The following is a 21,917-nucleotide window of genomic DNA, read 5'->3' on the forward strand; positions in this document are numbered from 1 at the left end:
TCTGGCAGTGTATTCCAGGCACTCACCACCCTTGGTGCGAAAAACCTTGCTTACATACCTCTTTTAAACATTCGCACCCCCACCCCGCACCTTGAATCTGTGTCCCCTAGTAATTGACCCCTCCACCCTGGGGAGAAAAAACCTCATACTTTCCACTCTATCCATGCCGTTCACAATATTGTAAACTTCTATCAGGTCACCTGCCCAGCCCCCTCCCCACCCTACCTCCTGCTTTCCAGTAAAAGCAAACCCATTCTAGCCAACCTCTCTTCATAGCTAAAACCCCCGATAACAGGCAACATCCTGGTCAACCTTTTTCTGAAGCTTCTCCAAAGCATTCACATCCTTCTGGTAGTGTGGTGACCAAAACTGGATGTCATATTCCAAGTGTGGCCTAACTATTATGCCTCACCAGTTAATGTTCTAATCTGTTCTAATCCTATTTTTCACCAGTTAGCCTGTAGCTTTGTATGCTTTGGCATTTCAAATGCTCATGTAAATGTCTTGAGAGCTCCCACTTTGACCACCCTTTCGGGCAGTGAGTTCCACATAACCACAATCTTCTGGGTGCAAACATTTTTTCATGACCACCACTTCCTGATGGACTTGTGGTCAAGTGTGTTTCTCTGTGCAAATTTCTGCATGAAAGACAGGTGATATGGAATGGTCCAACTACCTAAAGCCAGTCCCATCCTTCACAATATCAGGGACCGGAAGAACCTCAGTACGCAGTGACGCTTGGTGTTTGCGCACTGAGGATCCGTGTGCAGCTTGATGCAGCTACACACAAGGATGGCTATCAGGATGAGGCAGCATTGGGTACATTCTCCTCCCTCCCGCTCCTTATCCAGAGTTTGGTGCATGGTGTCCCTGCAGACATGGTTCATCTTAGACCTCCAGATGAAGTTGAACTGCAACATAGCAGTTTCAGAGAATTGGCCAAATCTTCACATGTACAACAACAGAGAGAGTGCTTCACACCTGATGACCAGGTTTTTATCCACAATGGAGAGGGGGCAGTGTTCCCAAAAGGCCAGTTTCTGCCTCACCTCATTGCACTCTTCCCAAGTTTTTGTGCATGCCTAGCCACTCTGAAACATATTCCTACCACCTTTGGGTAATTTGTCCTGACAGTGAAGGGGGTAAAGGATGGAATTCTCCCAGAATCCTCCTCAGTCACTTCTCATAGCCACTCTCTGTTGGATGGTCTTCCTGTTGAACACTGGGTCCTTCACCATTCACTTCTGAGTCATGATGAGCGAACTGATTTCTCCCAGAATCCTCTTCAGTTGTTTCCCCCTGCTACCCTCTGTTGTATTGACCCTGTTATATTCCACTAGATTCCAGCCTCCAGTCACACAAATAGACTTACACCACCATCCTCGAAATCCTACCACTAAGCATATTTTGGACCCATCTTGCCAAACCTCCCTGTGTCCCACACGCTTCTGTTTTCCTTATCAGTCTCCCATGTGAGACCTTGTCAAAGGCTTTGTTGAACTTCATATGAACCACATTAACCCTCTCCTACAACCCTGGTCACCTCCTGGAAAAAAAATCAATCAAATTTGTTTGGCAGGACCTGACTCTGTCGAAGCCATGCTGATTATCCCTGATCAACCTTGCTTGTCCAAATGGAGATTAACTCTCCCTTTCAGAATTTTCTCCATTAGTTTCTCTACAACCGATGTGAGACTCACTGGTCCGTAATTCTTGGTTTATCTCTACCTCCCTTCTTGCAATATGCAACCAGATTAGCTGTCTTCCAGCCCTCAGCACCTCCCCTGTGACCAGAGAAAAGAATTGAAAATTTGAGTCAGAACCCTGGTAATTTTGTCCCTTGTCTCATACAGCAGCCTGGGATACAATTCATCTATGCCGAAACCTCCAATACCTTATCACTCCCAATGTCAATCTGGTCATGTTTATTGCATGTTTGCAAAGGATAAAAGTTGCATTAGCTAGATAGACATAATAATGAATCCTATCAGGGGACAGTCCAGTGGTATTATCGCTGGACTGTTAATCCAGAGACCCAGGTAATGTTCAGGGGATCTGGGTTCAAATCCTGCCAGCGTGAAATTCGATTTTTGAATTTGAAGTTAGGGGAAAAAAAAATATCTTGAATGAGAGTCCAATGACAGCCATTCACAAATTGTTGGGAAAAACCCATCTGGTTCACTAATGCCCTTTAGGGAAGGAAACTGCCATCCTTAACTGGTCTGGCAAACACATGACCCCAGGCCAACAACAATGCAGTTGATACTTAACTGCCACCTGGGCAATTAGGGATGGGCAATTAATACTGGCCACGACACCCTCATCCCAAGGCTGAATTTAAAGACAAAAGCAGTGAGTGCATGTCCATGCTGGGCTGTCCCTGTACGTACGGGAATGTGCTCTGCCTGTTTCATTTCCTTCGTTAGCTGAGATATAAAGATTTGAGAATGAGGACGAAATGCTTGGACTGTGCAAACCTCTAGTGGATCACAGCTAGAGGACTACATGGAGTTCTGGTCACTGCATTACGGGAGGGATACAATTACACTGGAGCAGTACAGAGGGGGCTTTATGAGGATAGTTCCAAGAATAGGAGATGCTTCGGTCTCAGGAGAGCCTGGATAGGCTTGTATTGCTTTCTTTGAAATAGAAGAAGGTGAGGAAAAATTTAGTTGGGGTAAAAAAAGTTATGAGCGGCCCAGACAAAATGACTGGGAAATCTCTCTGTGAACAGAAGCGGAATCACTGGGGACCTAGATGTAAAATTATTGATGGAAGGATTGGGAAGAGTTGAATGATTTGGGATCTGGCAGTGACTGACCAAAGGGGAGGTGTGTCGCATTGTGTTTGAGGTGCAGCAAACCTCAGGACCAGAAGGGGGCCCAAGGCTGGATGGAGCTGCTTTGAACAGCAATGACATAATGGGCCAAATGGCCTCGTTCTATGCTATGGATTCTATGTGTCTTTGTCTTTTACCGTTGTGCAGGTTACAACCGTAACACTAACAGCGTTTCCCCTCGAGGGTACGTGACCAGCTCCACCCCCCAACAGCCCAGCTACAATGCCAGCAGCATGAATGGCTACGGGAACACTGGGATGTCCAACCTGGGAATACCGGGCTCTCCGAGCTTTCTGAATGGATCTGCTGCCAACTCTCCGTACGCCAGTAAGTTGGGCAGAGCTTTGCCATCGAACCCTGAGGGCTGTGGACCTCATTAGTGTTCTTTGTCTAACATCAAAATGTGTGTGGGAGGACGGGGTGGAGGAGGGGGGCATTGTTTTTGACTAGGATTTGAGGGGAGTGATATCGACCTGAGTTTTTGTTAAATGACTCTCTATCCCCCACCCCATAAATTTAGGTATTAGGGTTAAGATATTTAGCAAACCAGTTCACACCATTGGCCTGATTTCCAAATTCCCCTCAATCTCACATTCTTACTGATTGTACAACATCATCCATGAGCGTATTGTAGTCACATTCCATACCAATACACAGCAACCACTTAAATCTGCGAGACACTTCCACTGTTGTGTTCTTTTACAATTACTGATACTCTCAGTCCATTCCTTACCTCTCTTACTCTGTACCACATCCCATCTCTATCGCACTCCTCTGTCAAGTAGGATCCCAGAGCGCAGATGCTGAACTGAGTGTCAGCTCAGTCTGGGAGTGACTCAGACCTTGTTAGTCTTTTTGACCCCAATTCTTTCCCGCTTCTTTCCTCAGGACATTGCTTAGGCCACTTTAGAAAACTGCATGCAATTCTGGTCTTCTCGCTGCGGGAGAGATGTTGTGAAACTTGAAAGGGTTCAGAAAAGATTTACAAGGATGTTGCCAGGTTTGGAGCATTTGAATTATCGGGAGAGGCTGAATAGGCTGGGATAATTTACCCCAGAGCATCTAAGGGCTGAGGGGTGACCTTATAGAGGTTTATAAAATCACGAGGAGCAGAGATAGGGTGAATAGCCAAGGTCTTTTTCCTCGGCTAGAGGAATCCAAAACTAGAGGGCAAATGTTTACGGTGAGAGGGGAAAGTTTTAAAAAGGATCTAAGGGTCATTTTTTTTCACGCAGAGGGTGGTGTGTGTATGGAATGAGCTGCCAGAAGAAGTGGTGGACGCTGGTGCAATGACAACATTAAAAAGGCACCTGGATGGGTGTTTGAATATGAAGGGTTTAGAAGGATGTGGACCAAATTCTGGCGAATTGCACTAGGTCAGTTTAGGATAGATATATGGTCGTCATGGACGAGATGGACTGAAGGGTCTGTTTCTGTGCTGTACAACTCTTATGATTCTGACTTTATGATTCCTGGGTAGGAAGCCAGGCTGGGAGCAACTCCTTTGTTGTTCACTTGTGACCCAGGAGGTTTCAAGCCAAGACTTGCAGATGATACTAAGCTAGGGAGGATAGTGAATTGCAAGGATGATGCTGAGCGATTTCCAAGGGACATTGACAAGTTGGCCAAATGGGCAGACAGCTGGCAGGTGAATTTCAATGTAGAGAAATGTGAGGTAATGCATCTTGTTCAAAGAAATACAGAGAGACAATCCAGGCTGAATGGCGCAACTTTGAGGGAGCACAGGAGCAGAGGAACCTTGGGGTTCGAGTGCATAACTCTCTGAAGGTGGCCAGGCAAGGTGAAACAGAAATAATGGGAACTGCAGTTGCTGGAGAATCCAAGATAACAAAGTGTGTAGCTAGATGAACACAGCAGGCCAAGCAGCATCTCAGGAGCACAATGCTGCTTGGCCTGCTCTGTTCATCCAGCTACACACTTTGTTATCTAGGCAAGTTGAAACAGTTGTTTACAGGCTTATAGGATCCTTGGGTTTATAAAAGAAAGCATAGAGAATAAATGCAATGAAATGATGCTACACCTCTACAAATCATTGGTTAGACCTCATTTGGAGAATTGCATTCAGTTCTGGGCTCCTTATTTAAAGAAGAATATTAAAACCCTGGGGAGAACTCAAAGGAGATTGACTAGAATGATACCAGGAATGAGAGATTTTGATACAGGGAAAGATTACAGAAATTGGCTTATTCTCCTTGGAGCAGAGAAGATTAAGAGATGACCTAATTGAGGTGTTCAGAATTATAGACGATATTGGCAGGGTAAGGAAGGATATTCTGTTTCCACCAGTTGGTAGGTCAGTAACCCGGGGGTCACAATTTCAAGATTGTCAGCAAGAGAGCTGGGAGTGAGATGAGGACAAACCTCCTTACTCAGAGAGTTGTGAAGATTTAGAATGTGCTGCCTGGGTGAGTGGTGGAGGCAGACTCCGCAGGAGGTTTCAAAGAGAACAAGATACATATTTGAAAGTGATCAATGTAGGGGGCTACAGAGATAGGGTTGGAGAGTGGGTCTAGCTGGGTGGCTCTTTTCGCAGCTGGTACAGACATGATGGCTCAAATGGCCTCCTTCTGTGCCATAAAATTCTACAACATTTCCTTTCATTGTCAAGGCAGTTGCTTCGAGGGTTGGGACATGTATCAGGAAAGCCTGTCTCATGCCAGCTGCGGTGGACACCTTGAACTAGACGTGCCATTATCCTGCTTACAGACTGACCTACGCCCATCACTGCTACCCTGTAGCAGTCACTGTGAGGGAGAGGGAAGCTTTGATACAGTTTTCCACTGTCTAGTTAGCCCCATAATATGCTGGCAACACATCCTGGCTTTGGGCTAAGGTCAGCTATCTGAGGGAAAGCTGGGAATTTTTTTGTTATTATTCATTTTGTGGGACGTGAGCACTGCCGGCTGGGCCAGCAGTTATTGCCCGTCCCTAGTTGCCCCCCCACCCCAAGAAGGTGATGGTGAGCTGCCTTCTTGAACCGCTGCAATCCTCCTGCTCTGAGTTAACCCACAATGCGATTCAGGAGGAGACGTAGTATAGGGCTGTCCTGATCTGTAACGGTAAAATGGTAAAGTCACCACGATACCAATCCCTCATTAGAAAGAGGGAGAGAGCCACCTGATGGTGAGTGGAACCTGATGGTCATCACTGAGGTGGAGATGACAGGACCTACACTGTTGGTGTCACTCTGTTTTGCAAACAAGCTGTCCAGCTAAGTGAGCTAGCTGACGCGACTTCTAAAGTCCTGATCGGTATGATGTACTGCAAGTGAGGTGAAGCCAATACCGAACCATTGCCGAGCGTTTTTCTTTGCTTCATTCTGCTGTTTGATTGATCTCTTTGCCCTCGCAAGGGAAGGCCATGGAAGTGTGAGAAATGCATTTCCCTCACATGTCTGCTTCTTGGAGATACACCACCTAGAGGTGACATGGATAATGACATGACAAGTTGTTAAAGTGTTCACACAGGCAAAGAGGGTTCTTATATTTAGTCATAGAGTATAAAAGCTTAGGCGGTCTTGAGGTAAGTGTGCAGAGTCCCTGGGCCCAAGGCCCACTCCAGGAGCTGCTTGACGACAGAAGGTGGATTCTCATTGTGGTCACACAAGCAATTGTAAGCCCTCCTAACATGGCCGTGGCAGCTGGTGCAGAACAAGTAAGATTCCTGGCCTTGAGATTCCTCAAGTAATCTTCTTGAAAGTGGGGAAGGGATTCTGGGAACCACACATTCACAGCATTTGAGCATGCCTGCCAAGGTTTTGCCCTTGAACGGAGTGGCTTGCTCGGCCATTTTGGAGAATCATTGCTGTGACCCACATGTAGGCCAGACCAGGTAAGATGGCAGATTCTTTAACTAAAGGGCATTAGTGACCTGGATGAAGCTTCACAACGACCTGCATGGTCTCCAATGGGCAATATAAGAATATAAGAAATAGGAGCGGGACTAGGTCATTGGCCCATCAAGCCTGCTCCGCCATTAAATAAGAACATAGGTTCTCATTGACTCAGCTCCACTTCCCCACCAGCTCACCGTAACCCTTAATTCCTTTGCTGCTCAAAAATCTATCTTTTCATTAATAACATTCAACAAGGTAGCCTCAATTGCTTCACTGGTCAGGGAATTCCATAGATTTGCAACCCTTTGCGTGAAGAAGTTCCTCCTCAATTCCATCCTAAATCTGCTCCCCCTTATTTTGAGACAATGCCCCCTAGTTCTACTTTCACCCATCAATGGAAAAACCTCCCTGCTTCAATCTTACCTATTACCTTCATAATTTTATATGTCTTTATAAGATCTCCGCTCATTCTTCTAAATTCCATGATTATAGTCTCAGTTGACCCAATCTCTCTCATGAGCCGGCCCTCTCAACTCCAGAAAAAATTGAGTGAACATTCTCTGCACTCTCTCCAGTGCCAGTGCATCCTTTCTTGAGTAAGGAGACCAAAACTGTACACAATACTCCAGGTGTGGCCTCACTAGCACCCGATACAACTGCCGCATAACCTCCTTATTTTTATACCCAATCCCTCGAGCAATGCAAGACAATATTCCAAGATAATAAAGTGTGGAGCTGGATGAACACAGCAGGCCAAGCAGCATCTCAGGAGCAACAAAGCTCACGTTTTGGGCCGAGACCCTTCATCAGAGAGGGGGATGGGGTGAAGGTTCTGGAATAAATAGGGAGAGGGGGAGGCGGACCGAAGATGGAGAGAAAAGAAGATAGGTGGAGAGGAGAGTATAGGTGGGGAGGTAGGGAGAGGATAGGTCAGTCCAGGGAAGACGGACAGGTCAAGGAGGTGGGATGAGGTTAGGAGGTAGGAAATGGAGGTGTGGCTTGGGGTGGGAGGAAAGGATGGGTGAGAGGAAGAACAGGTTAGGGAGGCAGAGACAGGCTGGGCTGGTTTTGGGATACAGTGGGGGGAGGGGAAGCCTGCCCTTTGGTCCAGGAACTCCCTACCTACGTCCGTGACACCACCCACACCCTCCACCTCTTCCAGAACTTCCAATTCCCTGGCCCCCAACACCTCATTTTCACCATGGACGTCCAGTCCCTATACACCTGTATTCCGCATGCAGATGGCCTCAAGGCCCTCGGCTTCTTCCTGTCCCGCAGGCCCGACCAGTCCCCCTCCACCGACACTCTCATCTGCCTCGCCGAACTCGTCCTCACCCTCAACAACTTCTCTTTTGATTCCTCCCACTTCCTACAGACAAAGTGGGTGGCCATGGGCACTCACATGGGCCCAAGCTATGCCTGCCTCTTTGTAGGATACATGGAACAATCCCTCTTCCGTATCTACAGTGGCGCTAAACCCCACCTCTTCCTCCGTTACATTAATGACTATATTGGCGCCGCCTCTCGCTCCCCAGAGGAGCTTGAACAGTTCATACACTTCACCAACACCTTCCACCCCAACCTTCAGTTCATCTGGGCCATCTCCAGCACAACCCTCACTTTCCTGGACCTCTCAGTCTCCATCTCAGGCAACCAGCTTGTAACTGATGTCCATTTCAAGCCCACCGACTCCCACAGCTACCTAGAATACACCTCCTCCCACCCACCCTCCTGCAAAAATTCCATCCCCTATTCCCAATTCCTCCGCCTCCGCCGCATCTGCTCCCAGGATGAGGCATTCTACTCCCGCACATCCCAGATGTCCAAGTTCTTCAAGGACCACAACTTTCCCCCCACAGTGGTCGAGAACGCCCTGACCGCGTCTCCCGCATTTCGCGCAACACATCCCTCACACCCCGCCCCTGCCACAACTGCCCCAAGAGGATGCCCCTCGTTCTCACACACCACCCCACCAACCTCCGGATACAACGCATCATCCTCTGACACTTCCGCCATTTACAATCCGACCCCAAAACCCAAGGCATTTTTCCATCCCCACCCTTGTCTGCTTTCCAGAGAGACCACTCTCTCCATGACTCCCTGTTCGCTCCACACTGCCCTCCTACCCCACCACACCCAGCACCTTCCCCTCCAACCGCAGGAAATGCTACACTTGCCCCCACACCTCCTCCCTCACCCCTATCCCAGGCCCCAAGATGACTTTCCATATTAAGCAGAGGTTCACCTGCACATCTGCCAATGTGGTATACTGAATCCATTGTACCCAGTGTGGCTTCCTCTACATTGGGGAAACCAAACGGACGCTTGGGGTCCGCTTTGCAGAACACCTCCGCTCGGTTCACAATAAACAACTGCACCTCCCAGTCGCGAACCATTTCCACTCCCCCTCCCATTCTTTAGATGACATGTCCATCATGGGCCTCCTGCAGTGCCACAATGATGCCACCCAAAGGTTGCAGGAACAGCAACTCATATTCCACTTGGGAACCCTGCAGCCCAATGGTATCAATGTGGACTTCACCAGCTTCAAAATCTCCCCTTCCCCCACCGCATCCCAAAACCAGCCCAGTTCGCCCCCTCCCCCCACTGCACCACACAACCAGCCCAGCTTGTCCCCTCCCCCCACTGCATCCCAAAACCAGCCCAGCCTGTCTCTGCCTCCCTAACCTGTTCTTCCTCTCACCCATCCCTTCCTCCCACCCCAAGCCACACCTCCATTTCCTAACTACTAACCTCATCCCACCTCCTTGACCTGTCCGTCTTCCCTGGACTGACCCATCCCCTCCCTACCTCCCCATCTATACTCTCCTCTCCACCTATCTTCTTTTCTCTCCATCTTCGGTCTGCCTCCCCCTCCCTCCCTATTTATTCCAGAACCCTCACCCCATCCCCCCTCTGATGAAGGGTCTAGGCCTGAAATGTCAGCTTTTGTGCTCCTGAGATGCTGCTTGGCCTGCTGTGTTCATCCAGCTTCACACTTTATTATCTTGGATTCTCCAGCATCTGCAGTTCCCATTATCACTAAGACAATATTCCAGTTCCCTAAACATTTTTTTATATCTTCCAGCTTTGATTGAATTCACATTTCAGCATCTGCTGTAGTAAGATCTGAATCCAAAACGTAACCCTGGGGGACGGGATGATTGCTGAGATGGCATTATCACTGTGGTCCTATAACTCTGTAATGCTATCAAGCTCTCGGACAGCTTAAAACTGAGATTTACTGGATAGATACCAGGGACAAGAGACTTCAAGTATGTGAAGAAACTGAAGAAGCTGGGATAGTTCTCCTCAAAGAAGAGAAATCTGAGGGGAGACTTAGTATTGTTGTTCAAAATTATGACATGTTTTGGTAGAAGAAATGAGGAGTAGAAGTTTGCATGGCCAGGAGAGATGGTGAGATAAAGATATAGATTCAGGAAAAATTGCAACACAATCAGAAACATTTTAGGCAAAGATTTGTGATGCTAAATGGACTTCCTGAAATAGTAGTTGATGCAGATTCAGCACTAGCCTTCAAAAGAGATTGGAGTAATACTTGATTAAATAAAAGACAGAATCAGGGACAAAAAGAAGGAGAACAGAACTGACTAAGGAAGAGATATAATGGATCAAATAACCAGCATTTGTTGCCCATCCTTAATTGCCCTTGAACTGATGACACTTAAGAATCAACCATGTATCTAAGGGCCTGGAGTCATGTGTAGGTTAGACGAGGTAATGATGGCAGTTTTCCTTCCCTAAAGCCGTTAACGAACTAGACAGTTTTTTAACAACAAAAACAAATTATAGTTTTACGTCACTATTCGCAGCTAAATTTGACCAGTTCCTGTAATGGGATTTAAACCTATGTCGCCAGAACATTTGGCTTGTTATCACTAACCCAGTGATATTATCATTACATCACTTTCCTTTCCTATTCCCATCTTATTCTAAGATAATGTTGAAAAATATAAATGAAATTGAGTGTGTTCTGGAAAGTGAAACTACTTCTGAGTCAAATAAACCGTGATAGTTAGATGTACTTTGGGGTTACAGATGGAGATAGGGGTATGGAGATGGGCTGAATGGCATTTTATCTTTCCGAATTTCATCATGTTTCAAATTAGACCCAGGCCCAGGCAGGTACAATCAATGCTATCCTTTCAGAATTAAGCCCCTTATTGTAGGAAATTTACATAGTACGTGACATTCTTAATAAGACTGAAGGTAGTGCGATTAAAGGAACAATAGGAGCATTGTTTTAAAGCAGATGCTGACCCGCCTACTCCCCACCCCGAGAACTAAAACCGAAACACCCAAAGAGGAGCACCTCACCTTACAATCTGTAAAAGGAGTGTGAAAAGTGGTGTAACCTGCCTTTCAGCAACTTCTAGCGGTTAAATAAAATAAATCCCTGACTCTTACTTTAAAATCAGCAATACACAATTTATTTGTCTAACTCTAACAGTTAACATAATAACCAAACTATTAACAAACCAATAAACCCCTTTTAACTGCTAGCTATTCCCAAATAAAACAAGATTCTATTGGTATGCTGTTCCAATGAGCATAAGTCACACTTACATTAAAGAAGAATTTAGTCTGTCGAAATTACTGCCTGGTTTTGTGACTTCCGAAATGTTCTGTGCCTCCTCCATTGAGTCTTCTGTCAGGAATATTAGCTAGTTGTACCATTGATACAATTGGTATTTAAACGGTGCTTTCCTTGTGATGTAGAGGAGGCTGTGAGACCCAACAATTCTCTCTTAGGAGCTGAGATCTGTCACCTCTGGCAGATGCCAGTTAGCTCTGCTGTCTTTGTCCAACTTCCCCGTTCTTTTATACGCTTGATGATATATCAACATTTCGTACAATAGGATTGGCCCTATGCTGTCAAGACCATCAGATTTAAATTTAATTGATTTTTGGTATCTAAGTGCCTGGTTCAAATTGATTGGCTAAGTTCAAAGCATGTTGTCTTGGGAAAATCTGTTGCTTCGCTAACTGTGTAGCCGTTTGATACAAATGTTTCAATTCGAGTGCTCTCCATGTACTTGCAAACTTTCAAGCTACTGCTTGCAGACATCCATTTTAAATCTCTAAGCACAGAGCAAGCACATCATCTTTTCAAGGGATCACGTAATGTTCCCCCCAAGCCCCCACCAGCATTTTACCAATGCCAAATTCTAATTTCCTGTCTCCCAATCTACAAGTACTGTACCCGACTTTGCAACACTATGGATAGGAAATTGATTAAGGACATGGGAATAGTGCCGGCCATTCAGTTCCACAAGCTTGTTCCATCTTGCTGTTCGGTCCAATCTGACCTATATCTCACCTCCAACCTTTGTTCCACAGCAGTTTTGTCCACTCAGATTATAGTCTTTTTCAATATCCTGCATCTCTCCATGCAACAAATTGCCTTTCAGAACTGGCATCTGCCTCACCCTTGGGAAGATGTATAAACCTTTTCAAGACCAGCCAATGGCCCAATGTGGATATTGCATCGTGCAATAGGGCAGTGAAACGTAGGGACTGGGAATGAGCCAGATTCTGAGCATATGACAACTTATCAGAGAGAAAACTAGCCTGGTTACTGCAAACTCACCACAACCCAAACCCCATCCTGCCAACCTCCCACTTTAGTGAGTATGTGCCTGGATTCAGTTTTGATGCCATTGAAAATGGTGCAATCAACTGTAGAGTGTTAAGCACAGGAGGGATCAGTTAGCCCCTCAAGTCTGCTCCTGAACCGTAACTTTATCCTAATTTCTGTTCTATATCTGCAGGTATTATTGCCTTAGAGAAACCTAACAACTGAGATTTTTTGTGAGATCTGTGTTGCTCCTGACATCCCACGTGTTTTGTGAGGAGAGAGTATTAATTTCCATTAATACTTTACGTCAATACGAGCTTTTAGCATTCTCCTCTAAATGGCTTAACTCTCTCAGCACCCTCACGGCAGAAACAGGTTGCCTCCATCTTCCCAAATAAACCCTTTGGACATTTTCTAAACCACTGGATTAGGCTGAAGGCAGGGTATTTGGAGGTAGGCCACGGATCAGCCATGATCTCATTAAATGGCGGAACTAGTGCGAGGGGCTGAATGGCCTACTACTTTTCCCATGTACCCCGTGATCTTCTAAACTTATGAGAACACAACAGAACCAAGGTTTGCCCAGCGTATCCTCATCATACAATTCTTTTGGCACCTCGGTGAGATTCTAATGATTCTGTCTAATTGCTCCATCCGTAGTCATTCTACCCAGAGCCAAATGGCCTTCTCAAAGCCAACTGGAAGAGTGGACTGGGTTGGAGGAGAATGGATTACGTGCGCCAGAGAGGAAAGATTTCACTTATGCAGTCTGAGGCAATCTATAGCTCAACTTCCCTTGACCACTATAAATGCTAACGTGTATTCCCTTCATATCTGTCTTCTGTTGCAGTCGTGCCGTCCAGCCCTCCTATGACGGCTTCCTCCGTCACCCTGTCTTCCAATGGTAACACTACCCCAGGCATTTTCTCATTCTCTCCTGTCAATATGATCTCTGCAGTGAAACAGAAGAGCGCCTTTGCCCCTGTCGTTAGGCCTCAGGCCTCTCCGCCTCCTACCTGCACTGGCTCCAATGGGAACAACCTGCAAGGTGAGCTATAGCTGCCGCATTTCAACGCTGTGTCTTTTTTAATGCTCGGCTTACACTCTAAAGCGCATCGTCCTCTTTTCATTAGCACTTATTTCAGGCAAGGTACACTGCCAGCAAAGGGGGAGAAAAAAAGGCCAGGCATTGACCAGCTGTTGGGCTAGTAGGCTGCACCTTGACCCCCGTGGCCCACCCCAATTGAGGATGTTCTCTGTAGAATTGGTATTGCATTTCTGTAAAACAAACCAGGGCAGGACTTCTATGTTAATCGTAGGGCCCTGGGTATCGTTGTCGAGCAGAGAGACCTAGGGGTTCAGATACATAGTTCTTTGAAAATTGTGTCACGGGTAGACAGTTTGGTTAAGAAGCCATCCAGCACAATTGCCTTTATTGCTGAGATCATTGTGTATAGGAGATAGGATGTCATGTTGAGCTGGTACAGGGTATTGGTGAGCCTACTTTTGGAGCACTGTGCCCCATTCTGGTTTGCCCTGCTACAGGATACTCCTAAATTGGAGAAGGTTCAGAAAAGATTTACCAGGAATGGAATGGAAATGGAAGGTTTGAGTTAGAAAAATATGCTGGGACTTTTCTCACTGGATTGTAGGAGATTGAGGGGTAACCTTGCAGATGTTTATAAATTCATAAGAGGGATAGTTTAGGTGAATAGCAAGGGCCTTTTCTCCAGGGTGAGGGAGTTCAGAAAATGAGGGCATAGGTTTTAGGTGAGAGGAGAAAGCTTTAAAAGGGAACTGAGAGACTACTTTTTCACACAGAGTGTGTGGAATGAACCGCCAGAGGAAGTGGAAAAGGTTTGTATAGTTGGAACATTTAAAAGACATTTGAACAAATACATGAATAAGAAAGGCTTGAGGGATATGGGCCAAACACAGGCAAGTTGGGCTAGTTTAGTTTGGAAAACTTGGACAAGGTAGACTGAAGGGTCTGTTCCTGTGCTATGATTCTACAATTGCTTGATGTTTGTGGTGTAGGTGGGATCACACAGAAAATGGCTGCACACAATATGGAAAGAGCCGTCAAGTTGTAGGATTTCAGTAAGGATTGGGGTAAATCAGAAAATCAGTTCACAAAAATGGGAATTCCCCTGGAATCCAAAGCTGGAGGAACTGTGAAAAGTCAGGACCTGCCTAAAGTCTACCAGACTCCCACTCGCTCCTCCGACACCATTTCCCTGACTACCTTCGATTTTGGTTTAGCTCTCCCTGCTTCTGAAAGTGCCGACTCTCACTCCTGTTCCTCCAGGGCCAGCAATTCTGTACTCCCACCCCTCTGAGTATGTGAGAAAAGGCAAGGTCGGCGTGTCAGTCATGCCGATGGCAAGAACAGAATCAAAGGAGACATGAATGTTACCAAATAGAGGGATGGCTTGATGAGGCTCCTTGTTTTACACTCATCAAGACAAATGCCGGAATGTCAAATCTGAAATGATCTCACAAGTTCTGTCATTCTTGCATTTGTCCTGATGAGTGCAGCTTAAAAGCTTTGACAATCCACCCCACTTTTCAGTAATTTCACAGCCATAAACAGACCCCTTGTCCCATTGAGTCAGAACAGCATTTATCACATTAATGCTCCAAAACAATGTTGGCAAGGTCACATCGTCAACCCGTTGCTCTGAGGGGATATTAAGGATTTTCTCCACACGCTTGCAGCTGAATTGCTTTCCAAGAGTTCACTAAGGTTCAATCAGATAGTAAGCGATTGGATTAATGTGGCGGTCACATTGACAGAGCTCATTAATAAAAACAGATACTGCTGGAGAAACCCAGCAGGCCTGTCAGCATCTGCGGAGAGAGACGGAGACAGAGTTAATGTTTCAAAGTCCAACATGACTCTTGTTCAGAGTTCTGAAGGGTCACTGGACTCGAAACATTAACTCTGTTTTACTCTCCACAGATGCTGCCAGATCAGCTGAGTTTTTATTTCTGATCCTTAATGTCTACAATACTTTGCTTTTATTATGAGAGATGTCCTTACCTTTTACGAGTTGGATTCAAGATTTAAAAGAAAGTCTTCTGTAACATTTCGACGTCTCTCCTTTGATTCTATTGTCAATTATCTTAAACCTCTGCTCTCTGGTTACAGACCCTCTTATCAGTGGAAACAATTTTCCTTATTAATTCTTTGAACAGCTTTATTGAATCTTCCCTTAACATTCTTGAGTCAATGAGAACAATCCCAGATTTCCACATAACTGGCCTCCCATATCCCTCGACCCATTCTGGTAAATCTGTCCTCCATTATTTCATCATTCCATCCCAAGGTATGATGCCTAGAACTGAACAGAATACTCCACCTGGAGTCTGGCTGGTGATTTTATTAAAGCTGTTTAACTTCTTGTCTTTCATATCCTATTCCGCTATTAATAGAACTCGTACAGTGCAGAAGCAGGCCATTCAGCCCACTGAGTTCACATCAACACTCTGAAAAGCATCCCAACCAGACTGCTACCCTATCTCTGTAACCCTGCATTTCCCATGGCTAATCCACCTAGACTGCACATTCATGGACACTATGGGGCAATTTAGCATGGCCAATCCACTTAACCTGCACATCATTGTTCTGTGGGAAGAAACTGGAGTACTTGGAGGAAACACCCATGTATATAGGGACAACATCTGCAGCATTTTGCCTTTAAGCAGGAAATAACAGGCTAGATAATATAACATCCATCATTGAGAAAATGCTTGAAGCCATTATTACTGAAGAAAAAAGGTGCTTAGAAAAGTTTACCACAGTCAAATAAAATCAACATGGTTTTACACAAGTGAAAAATGTTTGACAAATTTGCTTGAGCTCTTTGAGGATATAACAAGCAGAATTGATAAAGGGGAACCAGTAAGTGTCATGTATTTGGATATCCCAGAAGTCATTTGATAAGGTGCCACATGAAATGTTATTGCACAAGATTTAAGATCACAGTATTGAAGATTATGTCTTCCCATGGAATGAGGATTGGCTAACACACAGAGTATCAGAATTAATAGGTTCTTTTCCAGGTTAGAAAGATGTAACTATTGTACTGCCAAAATGATCAATGCAAGAAAATCAATTATTTACTGTTGATTTTAGCAACTCGGAAGAGGGGGCAGAATGTAATGTCTAATATAATGTGCTGATGATACAACAACAGGTGAGATGGCATGTTGTATTGAAAACTTATGGAACCTGTGAGAGAATACAGATGAGTGAGTGGGCAATAATTTGGCAGGGAGAGTTTAATTTGGGAATGTATGAGGTTGAGCATTTTGATAAGAAATTTCAAAAGGTAGTCTTTTATGTTAATGAGGAGATTTTATTTTAAAACGTACAAGACAGAGGGATCTGGGTGCTCTTGTATTTGAAACACAAAAATGTAGTAGTCAGATCTGCTAATAATTAGGAAGGCAAGTGAAACTTTGGTCTTTATTGTTAGCAGTTTGGAGTTCAAAAATTGAGAAGTCTTAATATAATTGTGCAGGCTATTGTTGAGGCTGCACTTGGAGTTCTGTACACTGTTTCAATCCCGTATTTAGTAAAGATATGTTGGCATTGGGCTAAGTGCAGTAGAGATTCACAAGGGCGATTGCTGGAATGAAACTGTTGGTTTATCAAAGACAACTAAGCAGGTTAGGTCCTTACTTGTTAGATTTTGGAAGAATGAGAGGTGAAAGTATAGAAATAGCAAGGGTTAACAAGGTTATGTTGAGACCATGTTTCCAGTAGTGGAGGAGTTCTCAAGTTGGGAGGTGCAGTTACTCAATAAGGGAGCACTCACTTAAAACTGAGATTCGCAGGGATTTTTTTCTCTCTGTCAGAGAGTAATGAGTGCCTGAAAGTCTCTATCCCATACAGTTGAGAAAGCTAGATCACTATGAGTGCTTAAGGAGGAGGTGGATGAATTTTTGGAATATCAGGAAGAGCTATGAAGAGTTGGAATGAAAGAGGACTAGAGGCCTGAGACAGATCAACCGTGATATCGCAGAAAGGAAAGGGCAGGCTTGAGATGGACTTCATCTTTGCCTGTTTCTTATGTTTATGTTCAGCCTAGGGGGCAGACAAAGAACAGGTGGACCACATGAAGAGCTCTGTCAGGTGGTGTCACATATCAGTGAATGTATGCAAGGGATAACCATTCCAATCTAACCTGTCATTTCTCTTTCTTTTCTCCTTCTGTTCTCAAGCCATGTCTGGCCTGATCGTTCCTCCAATGTAGAAGAGGCGACGTGCGAATGATAAAGGCAAACAGCTCCGCAGGTCAACACATGGGCCAAGCAGGAAGCAAGGCCCCACTTCGCCGTCTTATTTTTAAAATTTTGTCTGCCCCCTCACCCCCCGCAATCCCTTCACCACAAATTTGAGACTTTTCATGCAATGACAATGTTTTGTCCATGAGTTCTTGGGCATCTGATTTCGAAGCGATACTCTGAGCAGCTGTCCACGTGTTAAACAATGGGAGGTGTGCGGGAGACAGACAAATGACACTGCCTTCTTCCTTCCTTCCCAACCTTTCCTAGGCACTTGAAACTTCCAAACTACACCCTTCTGCAACCCCCAGCCTGTCCCTCCATCCAGGCCCCATCTCCTTTCACTCAAATTGGACCAATGATTGTGGGCCTCAACCATTCATAAAGCCAACACCACCGAGGTCATTTCCTCATTCTGTACGGAGTGGTGAGGAATGATACAGTAGAGGAGACATTGTTAACATGGACTGCAGTCACGACAGTGAGAAAAATCTTAGCACCAAGATCACTTCCAGTTGCTGCCAACAAGATTGTGTGAAGAGAAGTGAAAGGAGTTGAGAGAATGTTCAACAGGGAACCAATGGAGGACAGTGTTGGTTGTATCACCAATGAAGGTTTGTTCACACCAGGCCTTTTAGATCCCGTACAGTTATGGTGAACTTTGTACGCCAGTCAGTCCTCCTGTGACTCCTGCAGGTGCAGTGATTTATTATTTAAATACTATGAGAAGTGTCCCAATTAAACCTCATTCAGTGCTTCTTTGTCTTTTTCTCTTCCTTTCTCTCTCTCTCTCTCTCTCTCTCTCTCTCTCTCCCCCTCTTCTACTTCTCTTGTCACCTTGGGCAGCAGCCATCTTACTTATGTTCACTCCCTCACTTTCATGAAGCTAAACTGTCTAGAAGCTTGTGAGGACCCATCTGGCCAGGCCAAGCCTGTGGTTCTTTGGAAAGTTCCAGATGGCGTGCTCTTGATTGCACAAAATATTCCCGGGGCTCCAGAACTTTCCATCAATGGTGTTACCCTCGCAGCTAAGATGCCAAATTTCCTGAGTGTTTGACCTAATGGGCAGGGCCTTTCAGCTCCACGATGCTTTGTATAAAGGACAGGGGGAGTTGGATGACCTGACAGGGCAAGGCCAAATCCAGCAGGGAATGAGGTCTGAGCAGGTACAATGGATACAGGGTTTCACAAAGATTTATCCCCTTTCTTTTTTGTATATGAATCTGTGTCTCAGTGGGTACCACCTAAGAGTGAGGAGGCTGCGCTGTTAGCTTGACTGCAGAGATTTGTACAAATACCCTCCAATGCTTAACCGAGGGAATGCTGCACTGTCAGAGGTACAGTCTCTCAATTAAATAGAGGCTCTGTTCCCCCCTCCCATGTGGGCAACAGAGACCTCACAGTACCATTTTGGAAACAAAGGGAAAGTACCTGTGGTTCTCCATTACCCTGTATCCAGTCTCCTACATTTCCAAAGCAAATTGTTTTCTCATTCTCCCACTGTTTGCTGTGTTCAAATTGGCTGCCAAAATTTCCTGTTCTGCTCATACTTCAGAAAACGTTTCAGGATACCCTGAGGTTGTGACACGGGCTATGTGAACGCAAGTCCTACCCCAGCTGGCAACCCAATTGGGTACCCGTTAGTGTCAGGCTGCACAGGTTTAGTCAGTCCAGAGCGGGGAGGAGATTTAAAGCTCAACAAAAGGAAGCAGGAGTCCATTGAGCCCATCCAGCAGATTTGTTCCCTTTGAGTGCAAGTTCTTGACCCTGGCACACTTTGCTTAATATGCCACGTTCACTGCAAGTTCCAGTCTCATCAGGGATAACAGGGACCAAACACAATTAACCAAGCAATGATGTTTGCTAAATTGTCAATCTAATGGTGCAAAATCTGATCTTGTCAGATGACAAAATGAAACTTATCAGACCATTTCTTATACTCCTGAAGCGGTAATGTTTGATTTGGTTCAATGGTCTTTTGCATGTTGCTTGTGGTTCAAGACATGAGGTATTCTGCTTACCTGTCCTGGGACAGTGTAGAGGGAGCTTTACTGATTATCTGTCTCCATGCTGTACCTTTCCTGAGAATGTTTTCTTGCGACAGTGTAGATGGAGCTTTACACTGCATCAAACTCCGTGCTATCCCTGTCCTCAGAGTGTTTGATGGGGACAGCATAAAGGGAGTTTTAAATCAATCTAAAAAATAGAGGAAGCTGTTAATCCAGAAACCGGGGTTCCGTGTACCCAGTTTCAAATCCCGCTACTGTAGGTGGTGAATTCAATAAAAACCTGGAATTCAGCATCGAATGATGGCCATGAATCCATTGTCAATTATCAGCAAAACCCCACCTGGTTCACTAATGCCCTTTAGGGAAGGAAACTGCCATCCTTACCTGGTCTGGCCTACATGTGACTCCAGACCCACAGCAATGTGGTTGACTCTTAAATGCTCCCTCGACAGCTGGAGAAGGGCAAAAAGGCTGGTGATTTCCATATCCCATAAATGATTTAAAACATACTATTGTTGGCTGTACATCTCAATGTAGTATTTGGAATATAAATGGAATATTTCATGAGGACAGTGTAGAGTGAACTTTACTCTGTATCTAACCCTGTGCTGTACCTGCCCTGTGACTGCTTGATGGACACAATGCAGCTTTATTCTGTATCTAACACATGCTGTGCCTACCATGCATGCATTTATTGGAGCAGTATAGAAGGAAATCTACTCTACCAAATCCATGCCATATCTGGGAGCATTTGATGGGACAGTGTATATGAAGCTTTCTTCTGAAAGTAACCTGGGCTGCATGTGTCCTTGTTGAGGGTTCTCTAAATTGAATCTGTGGTTTCCTGCCCTGGGAGTTGGATGCTGGCACCTCATACAAACCAGAAAACAAATTCCAATGACAGTTGTCTTTGCCTCTCCTCAATAAGCACAAAGAATAACATTATCAAAATAAATTTCAGAGAATGTGTTGCAGTCTGAGAAGATTTTACAGCACTGAAAGCACACCAGGAGAGGAATGCTGCACCATGCATTAGAATATTGACAGAAAGCACAAAAATGTAAGCACAATATATCCTTTACGCTGTGCTCAGTCACTGTCACCCAGTCAACAGTGTAATTGGCGTCAGGATCCGATAGGTTTAGGAGAGGGACAAAAGTCAGCCAAGGCTCCCAATCTGAATCACTGTCATCTAACTGTAGCCTGACTGACTGTAGGTGTGTCTGTGAGGGTGAGTTTATGTTTTTGGTACATCCTGGTGAAATTACCACCAGTTAGTATTCAATGCTTCCTATACACTCCATGCCATAGAGTAACATTGGCAATGTCTACATTAACTCTCTCACTTGTTCCAATGCTGATTCACTGAGGACCAGCAAGCTTCTCAAATAGGCCCGTGTTAATTTGTTTTTTTCTGTTTTCCAATGTTATGCTTTCTCCCGTAGCTGCCTTTCAAGGAGCCTTTTTTTTACCCTAAGCGATCAAGAATGACATCTTCCTTTTATCCCTCCCTTCCCATCCCACTTTTGTAAATAGCCCTGCCCCCATTTCACCTCTCTCTTCCTCATGTTCCCCCATACCACCTCCCTGCCCCTACCCCACCCCAGACTCTCTGACCCCTGCCACCTGAAGGCAAGGAGACACTGGGGCCAGTGAAAGCTACCCCCACTGGTTGAGATTAGTCAACCTGGTGCAAAACTGGGGAATCCAAGTTGAGAATGTCTGGTCTCTCAGGCTCAGTGCCTACAAGTTGAACAGGGGAATTGGGCAATATTAACCTTAGCACGAGGTGATATTTCCACCGAAACTGCAAGAGTGTGTGTGTGGGTGTGTGTGTGTGTGTGTGTGCATTGTACAGACTGTGTATATATTGATATCAAAGGGTTGAACATTCTCTGGGTTCGATGGGATTTTGCCAAGTACTGTACAGTACAATATGTTTAATTGCTTGCTGTTCTTGTGATATGAAACTGGTACCAGTCTGTTGCTTAATGATCCTTTCTCTGTTGTGTTTTTTTGTACGTAGTTTGGAAAAAAAGAAATGCTGTTAACACTTTGTGATTTTTTAAAAGTTTTTATTTTCTTTGAACTTCTGCTCAAGTTGTACTTAAAGCCGTGTATAATATCAGTGTCTTCATGATGACTTTTACAATTCCTAAATAAATTAATTCAAACACCTTTACTTCCGGTCTCTCTTTTTGTATCCTGGGCCCATCCACCATTCTCGCTCCCTGAATCAGAGACTTCTTTGATGTGGAGATGTTTGTGTTGGACTGGGGCAGACAAGTCAGAAGTCACACAACATCAGGTTATAGTCCTGGA

General features: G+C 45.1%; 1 protein-coding gene across 5 annotated transcripts in view; it reads left to right on the forward strand.

Annotated features, from left to right (window-relative positions):
• Positions 1-21,764, forward strand: part of LOC125455782 (transcription factor COE3-like) — a 461,569-nt gene extending 439,805 nt beyond the window's left edge. For 2 of the 5 annotated variants that reach the window (XM_048538221.2, XM_048538232.2), the window contains exons 14-16: positions 2,987-3,166; positions 13,145-13,342; positions 17,524-21,764. In XM_048538221.2, the coding sequence (XP_048394178.1) occupies positions 2,987-3,166; positions 13,145-13,342; positions 17,524-17,555 (410 nt within the window). In that variant the 3' untranslated portion in view covers positions 17,556-21,764. The remainder of the gene's footprint in view (positions 1-2,986; positions 3,167-13,144; positions 13,343-17,523) is intronic. The other 3 variants (XM_048538241.2, XM_048538256.2, XM_048538249.2) reach the window with 2 other exon arrangements.
• The last annotated feature ends 153 nt before the right edge of the window (positions 21,765-21,917 follow it).

This window comes from Stegostoma tigrinum, chromosome 1 (assembly GCF_030684315.1).
Source record: "Stegostoma tigrinum isolate sSteTig4 chromosome 1, sSteTig4.hap1, whole genome shotgun sequence".
NCBI classification, from domain to species: Eukaryota; Metazoa; Chordata; class Chondrichthyes; order Orectolobiformes; family Stegostomatidae; genus Stegostoma; species Stegostoma tigrinum.